This window comes from Gymnoscopelus microlampas (genome assembly GCF_963454915.1).
Source record: "Gymnoscopelus microlampas genome assembly, chromosome: 10".
Lineage (NCBI taxonomy): Eukaryota > Metazoa > Chordata > Actinopteri > Myctophiformes > Myctophidae > Gymnoscopelus > Gymnoscopelus microlampas.
In genome coordinates, this window is record NC_139947.1 from 50036612 (window position 1) to 50044746 (window position 8135).

The 8135-nt window shown below is 49.7% G+C and overlaps 1 protein-coding gene across 4 annotated transcripts in view; it reads left to right on the forward strand.

Moving 5' to 3' along the window:
* The window catches only part of LOC311054360 (dystroglycan 1-like), a 28305-nt gene extending 20979 nt beyond the window's left edge, over positions 1-7326 (forward strand). For all 4 annotated transcript variants that reach the window (XM_084070258.1, XM_084070257.1, XM_084070255.1 and 1 more), the window contains exons 4-5: positions 4038-4547; positions 5012-7326. In XM_084070258.1, the coding sequence (XP_083926384.1) occupies positions 4038-4547; positions 5012-6865 (2364 nt within the window). In that variant the 3' untranslated portion in view covers positions 6866-7326. The remainder of the gene's footprint in view (positions 1-4037; positions 4548-5011) is intronic.
* Positions 7327-8135: the final 809 nt, after the last annotated feature.

Sequence of the window (8135 nt, forward strand, 5' to 3'; positions counted from 1 at the left end):
CCTGGCATTTCTGGAATTGCGATACATTTTTTTCACCAGAGAACAGAAAAGGCCTTTGGTACTGATAAAGTAGATAAAAGAGCGGATAAGGGTCGTAAATCCTACTCTATGTTAATTAAAACTATTTAGTAGTTAAGCAGCTGACACAGGCCGGTTCTCAAATTAAAAGGTTGACATTGTATTAAGAGAAAGAATCAATCCACGAGGCACCGTACAGCAAAAATATCTCTCTGCCTAAACCGTCAATGATCACAACAGTTATACACAAAGTAAGTTGTTATCGGCTCTGACGATGACATCTGGCCATGAGGAGCCTTGCTCGTAGGTTGAGGCTTTGGCGAGACCTTGGCTCTGACCGGCCTCGCTGGAGGTGTTGTGGCTTTGTCATAGACGGTCAAGTTAACTACAATGAGCTGTTATTGTATTCCTCCAGAGATAATCAGTGACCTCGGCTGGGCCCGTGCGCTGTGCAACTCAAAACACATGCAGTCTCTAGAGCATTGGTTCTCAAAGTGGGGTACGGGGACCCCCAGGGGTACTTGAGGGGGTTCCAGGGGTTCCCCAGCTAAATGATGGGTAGAAACCAAATGGACCCTTATGGGTCTGTTAAATTGGCATAGATTTTACAATATGAATTGCGGTCCAAGTGATAGAAATGTCATTAAATGGGGGTTTGTAGCCCTAATGCATGTCAAACTGGGGGTCCTTGAAATTAAAATGGTTGAGAATCACTGCTAGAGCCGTAAAAAAATCTTCTCTTATGGGGGTCCCTGGCATATCTTTTCAAATGGGGGTCCGCGGGCTAATAAGTGTCAATTTGGGGGTCCTTGACATGAAAAAGTTTGAGAACCACTGCTCTAGAGGAAAGGAGAGAACTAATACTAGGATTAGTTCCAGACCACCTTGAACTTAATACAATCATAGGAGTGGTAGGCAAACTTGAGTTATGCAGAGATGGCACACTAAAATAGCATATATATCAATATTGTCGACAAAATACATAGTTTTATACCTATCAGGTACAATCAGTGTTGCCAAGTAAGCGACTTTGGGCTTGTTTTTTTCTGATGAAGTCGCCTGTAAATATTGGTGGTTGTGTTTTTTTGGGCGTTTAAAATGTTTCAAAAGACATTCCACCTTTTTTTTCCCCTCAATATAAACTGCTCACAAAAAGTTTACTTCAGTCGATTATGTCTCCCCTTTGATGATACCAATTGGTATTGTGTTTTATGTCATTTTTATCGATGATTAGTCACCTTTTACAACGAGGTACAGCTTGTAAGGATCGGGCATTCGCGGAATGAGCAACACAGCTAAACGTGTAGCCAATACTTTTGTACTTTTACTCAAGTAAAATTTTGAATTCTGGACTTTTACTTGTAACAGAGTATTTTTATATTGCAGTATTGGTACTTTTACTTAAGTAAAGAATTTGAGTACTTTTTCCACCACTGGGGGCGCGTGTTGTCATCCCGGAGGATGGCGTTAGGTCTAGATTCTAAAGATATGGGCTCGCCACTGGGCTCCAGAATCTCATTCCAACATCTCACTGCATTGAGATTGCCTTCAATGACGACAAAGTTCTTGTCTTGCCTGTGAGAGATACTGCCCCACACCATGACCCCATGGAAAGATGTCACTAACCCAGGGGTCTTCAACGTTTTCAGGCCAGGGACCCCCTAGCGGAGAGACAGATGAATACAATACAATACCAATTGGTATTATTAATGGGGGGGGGGGGGGTAATTGCCCGAAGTTACGCTTCCGAACTTTTTGTGGGCAGTTTATGTATATTTTTTTTACTGACATTTATTGACATCCTGGCAGCTCACAACGCCTACTCGCATCAGCTTCTATACCTGCTATTTTCATTAGCCGTGTGTGTGTGTGTGTGCGTATGTGGCTTAGTCGCTTCTTTTGGGCTTGTTTTTGTAGACCTTGACCGCTCGTTTCTCTTGCAAAATCTGTCAACAAGAGTGGGTGGATGGCTGATGAACGAACAAACAAACCATTTTCAGGCACCATTGGATAGATGTCTCCAGGCTTAGATTTGTGTAACTAATACATTTTGTCAGCCTTTTGTTTCTTTATTTCTTTGCTTAAATTAGGCCACATTGCCATTTTATACCTTAACCCATTCAAACCGGGAACGCATCTGTGTGTAACCACTTTAACCAGTATTTTATACTTGGGCTATTCAAAATAGCAGATCTACAAGCTCATAGCGCGGCGAGTTTCTTTTGCTCAAATATTTGCTTTCGGGGGGTGGGCCCTGTAACAACATATTTTGAGATGGGGGTCCGCGGCCAAATACATATCATTTTGGGGGTCCTTGACATGAAACAGTTTGAGAACCACTGATATTATAGCAACCAAAATGTTTTCAAAAAACTGTTAGGATTCAGAAGACATTTGTAGAATCCCCCCAGGAGCAAAGATTTGAGTTACAAATGTTCGCTTTAAAAAACATATATTCAAAGATTTGCACACATTTTCATGTTTTTTCAAAAATAGCAGATCTACAAGCTCATAGTGCGGCACTCGGTGCCGCACTATGAGCTTGTATATCTGCTATTTTTGAATAGCCCAAAGTATAAGATAATGGTTCAAATCTAAAATGATGATGGATGCGTTCCCGGTCTAAAAGGGTTAGGAACCCCTTGTTTCCTCCTCTTTGCTGTGGCTGTAGTGTTACTGTAGGAATGTTTAGAGTAATGCGTAGTAGTTTAGCATTCAGGTTATCACCACATCACTGCTGATTGAAGCTGACGCTGGTGCAATTTGTTCCCGGCTCGACTCATGAATGAAATGAAATTATGATTGGCCCGTAGTGTGATGCACAATCATATATCCTGTCATATGGTAATAACTCAAAAGGGGGGGGAGGGGGGTGACTCACGGTTGTCAGATTGTGACTGGGAGCATGCACCCATGTCCTTCCTGTTCACAGATTTAACTAACTGTATTTGTATGGAATGTGTGGCTGCAACTATTGATTACTTTCTTAGTAGTTATCAAATAATCAAAAATAATCATTTTTCTTTTTATCCCCGCCAGGCCGGAACGGCCGAAGGCGAGGGTTTATTATATTCTGTCTGTCCATCCACCAGTCTGTCTGTAAACGGATAATCTCGGGCATCACTGGACCGTTCGTCGTGAGAAGAACCTCTGCCCCAAATTGTTCAAATCGGCCTATTATAGTGCCACTATAGGCAGCTTTCCATATGCATGGCCTCTCCCAGCACCGCCCCACACCACCGCCCACTTGTGCCACGGTTTTCCTATGAAGCCAAGTTTTGCTAAACCAGTTGTGCTATTATTTTTTTGTCCGAATCTCATGCATATCGACACACATTATCTCTGTAGTCGTGTGATCAAGATCTGTATCTGTCAAGATTTGATCCCATCAATCTAATGTGTTAGACAGCGTACCTGATATCCTGTAGCACTGAAACCTAAAAGCAAAGGCAAACACGTTGGAAGCTTGCCACACAACAAGACCTTTACCCATTAAAACCGGGAAAGAATCCATGTCTTTTTTAGATTTTTGCGCTGGCTATTCCAAAAATAGTAGATATACAAGCTCACAGCGGGGCACTTCATGCCACGCTGCCAGCTTATACATCTGCTATTTTGGAGTGTCTGAAACATTTTGAAAAAGGTTTGAGCACTACTGATTTAGAAGGCAATCGATTTTGTGTGAAACCCATGTCTAGTAAATGTTGGCATGTTAAAATAGAGCTGGGTACACAAACAAGCCTTCTTCTGGGCCCTGATGTTTGGCGTAAAAAGTATAATGTATAATGTAAGTATAAGTATAATGTATAAAATAATGCATGTGGTTGATCGATTCATTGATATAATAATTAAAACATTTTTTTATAAAGAAAACAAACTTCTCGATTATTTGATTAATGGAAAAAGTAATGTGTCTTACTCTTGTTGTCCTTATCATCTAACAATATTGTAATGGTTTTCCCTGCTGTCCAGATCTTTAAACTATTGTCTGTCCCCCCCCCCCTTCTTTTCTCCCGTAGCTCACTGAGATGGGGAAGGAGAGCTTACCCTCCTGGCTGTCCTGGGACAGAGAGCGGTGCATCCTCCGGGGCCTGGCCCTGGAGCAGGACAAAGGCGTGCACCATCTCTCCGTGTCCGGAGAGACGGAAACAACGGACGTCTTCTCCCTGGAGGTTTACCCGGAGGAGCGGGCGGCGGACACGGAGCCCCCCCCCGCCCTCCTGGCTCTGCTGCAGTCCGACGTGGGGGCCGGCGCCGGCGGCAGCCCCCCGCAGCAGCAGCCGTTCACCTGCGGCGCCGAGGAGCCCGTCACCGTCCTCACCGTCATCCTGGACGCCGACCTGACCAAGATGGCGGCCGAGCAGCGGGTGGAGCTGATGGGCGTCATGCGGAGCTTCTCCCGCGTCCCCCTGGAGCACATGCGGGTGGTCCCCGTCGTCAACAACCGGCTGTTCGACATGTCGGCCTTCATGGCCGGACCGGGCAACGCCAAGAAGGTGGTGGAGAACGGGGCGCTGCTGTCGTGGAAGGTTAGCCGAAAATAGCCGAAAATAGCAGAAAATAGCGGTTAGCCGAAAATAGCCGAAAATAGCCGAAAATAGCAGTTAGCCGAAAATAGCAGAAAATAGCGGTTAGCCGAAATTAGCAGATCTACAAGCTCTCAACGCCTCGCGCTGCGAGGCGTTGAGAGCTTGTAGATCGGCTATTTTTGGCATCTTTTTAGGTGTAGAGGGAAAAAAGAGCAGAGTAAGTTAAAAAAAAAAAAACTGCTTCATCTCTCTCTCAGCTAGGGGGTCCTTGGCCTCAAAAGGTTGAAGACCCCTGCATTAAAATATTGTTAGATGATAAGGACAACAAGAGTAAAGACACATTACTTTTTCGATTAATCAAATAATCGAGAAGTTTTGTTTTCTTTATAACAAACAATTTTAATTATATATCAATGAATCGATCAACCACATGCATTATTTTATACATTATACTTTTGTCACAGGTGGGCTGCGCCCTGGACCAGAGCAACATACCCGACATCAGCGGCGTCCGATCCCCGGCCAAGGACGGGACCATGTCGGCCAAGCTGGGCTACCCGGTGGTGGGCTGGCACATCGTCAACAAAAAGCCCCACGCCGGGGCGAAGCGGCTCAGGAGACAGCTGAACAACACCCCGACTCCCGTCCCCTCCGTGCTCCCCCCGACCGCCCACCCCGAGCCCCCCCCCGTGCGCCTCGTCCCCACGCCCACCTCTCCCGCCATCGCCCCGACGGCGACGGACAGCTCGGCCACCCCCGTCCGCGGCCCTCTGCCTCTCCCGGTGAAGCCGACCATCAGGCTCCGGGATCAGGTCGCCCCCCAAACGCCCGCGCTGGGGCCTCCCATGCCCACCAGGGCGCTCGGCGGGACCACCAGCTCCGTCCCCCCCATCCTCCAGCCCACCGCCACCCGGCCCACGTTCGTGGAGGCCACGGCCGTGCCCACGCCGCCCAGCACCACGAGGAAGCCCAAGAACCCCGCCTCCACCAAGAAGCCCACCAAGAAGCCGCGGGTCAAGAGCACCACGGCCAAGCCGACCGCCGTGCGCACCACCACCACCACCCAGACCCCCCCGGCCCCCCCTCCGGACAACACCATGCCGCAGATACGCAACGCCATCGACGAGGTCAACGCCTGGGTAGGCACCTACTTCGAGGTCAAGATCCCCCCCGACACGTTCTTCGACAAGGAGGACGGCACGGCGGACAACCTGCGCCTCACGCTGAAGAAGACGCCGAAGGAAGGCGTGAGCGAGACGTCCTGGATCCAGTTCAACAGCACCATCCAGCTCCTGTACGGCCTGCCCGAGGAGCGGCACGAGGGCAAGCACGAGTACTTCATGCTGGCCACCGACAAGGGCGGCCGCAGCATCATGGACGCCTTCGAGGTCCGCGTCCACCGCTGGTCGGCCGGCGACAACAAGCCCTCGGCCGTGTTCGCCGCGCGCTTCCACGGCGACCCCGCCAGCCTGGCCCACGACGTCCACAGGAAGATCCTCCTGACCAAGAAGCTGGCGTACGCCCTGGGCGACCGCAACACCAGCACGGTCACCCTGAAGAGCGTCACCAAGGGCTCCATCGTGGTGGAGTGGTACAACAACAGCCTGCAGCAGAGCCCCTGTCCCAAGGACCAGATCGCGGCGCTCAGCAACAGGATCTCCGACCCCCAGGGCAAGCCCAAGCTGGCCTTCACCAAGGCCATGGAGCCCGAGTTCAAGGCCATCAACATCTCCGTGCGCGGCGCCAACCGCTGCCAGGGCTACACGTTCGTGCCGCCGGGCGAGGTGCCGCCCGGCGCGCCCGTCGTCGCCCCCACGCCCACCACCGTCCCCGTGCACGACCCGCGCAGCACGGACGACGTCTACCTGCACACCGTCATCCCCGCCGTGGTGGTGGCGGCGCTGCTGCTGGTCGCCGGCGTCATCGCCATGGTCTGCTACCGCAAGAAGCGCCGGGGCAAGATGACCATCGAGGAGCAGGCCACCTTCATCAAGAAGGGCGTGCCCATCATCTTCGCCGACGAGCTGGACGACTCCAAGTCGCCGCCGTCCTCCAGCATCCCGCTCATCCTGCAGGAGGAGAAGCCGCCGCTGCCGCCGCCCGAGTACCCCAGCATGATGGGCGGCGGCCACGGCCCGCACAGCACGCTCCTCAACGCCGACCTCCTGGAGGAGTACTCCGTCTACCAGGACGACGACGACCCCAACGCGCCCCCCTACCAGCCCCCGCCTCCCTTCACCGTCCCCATCGAGGGCAAGGGCTCTCGGCCCAAGAACATGACCTCGTACCGGTCACCACCTCCCTACGTGCCTCCCTAACGCTCCCCCCGGGGTTTTTTTTCCGGGGGTTGGGGGGGTGGGGGAGCACTTAAATGGGGGGGGGGGGGATGCTTGTTTGTACGAACAGAAAAAAAACTATTACAAGAGTAATTTTACATTAACGTTCGATGAGACGGCTTTGACTTTGTAGAGGAGCAGGCAAACCATTACCCATATACTGTACGTGACTGACCATCATAAAGATACTTTATGTATTGTACAATTCTTACTACTGGACTTGAACACACACACACACACAGGACAAGCGGTTTGTGACGCCAGTGCTCTTCTTCTTTTTGTTCTTTTCAGTTCTCGCTTTCCAGTTCTTGCATACATCATTTTTTTTGTTTGTTTTCCTTTTCATTTTTTTATCTGTTATTGCCAAGAAGAATCACATTTTCTCATCGATGATGTACTGTTTCTATTGTATAGAAAAATAATAAAAGGAAGCAGGGAAAAGACTGCAGGCTTATGTACGTACGGGGGGCCTTGGAGCGAATATCACCATGACGACAGACTGACTGCGAGGATCTTCCCTCACAATGTTCATCTTTTATACCAGTTTCGGCATCCACTCTTTTTTTTCTTTTTTTTTTTAAGGCTTGATTTATACTCCTGGTTTGCGTGTGGCCTGTTCGCACGAGACCGGGAAATAGACGATCTACAAGTAGGGTTGAGATCCAGGGGAACCGTAGGAACCCGGATCCAGCGGAATCGGTTCCGTCACATTTGGTACCGTTTCCGTAAACGTTTTCAACGACAACCATAACTCTGAGAGTGTACAAATGGAACCAAATGGACCCGTAAGGGTCCATTTGGTTCCATTTGTACACTCTCAGAGTTACAGACCCGTAAAGGTCCTTTTGGTTCCATTTGTACACTCTCAGAGTTACAGACCCGTAAAGGTCCATTTGGTTCCATTTGTACACTCTCAGAGTTACAGACCCGTAAAGGTCCATTTGGTTCCATGTGTACACTCTCAGAGTTACAGACCTGTAAGGGTCTATTTGGCTCGTGTGAGCTTTGTACATTGTCTATGTCCGGACGCGCGACGCCGACACGCAACCGAGTATAACGGGGCTTTTATCCGGGGTTTTTTTTTTGGAGCCAGGTTTACCAAGACTTACTTTTGCACCTGTTATTTCTAGAGGGGACGTACATACAGTCTCTCGAGGCAGACTCGTTGTTGGCTTCACACAGTTTTCAAACGCTTTCCGTCGTACAAGCGGAAAATGCGATGAAAACGAACCCGGCGGAAGTACCGCTGCTT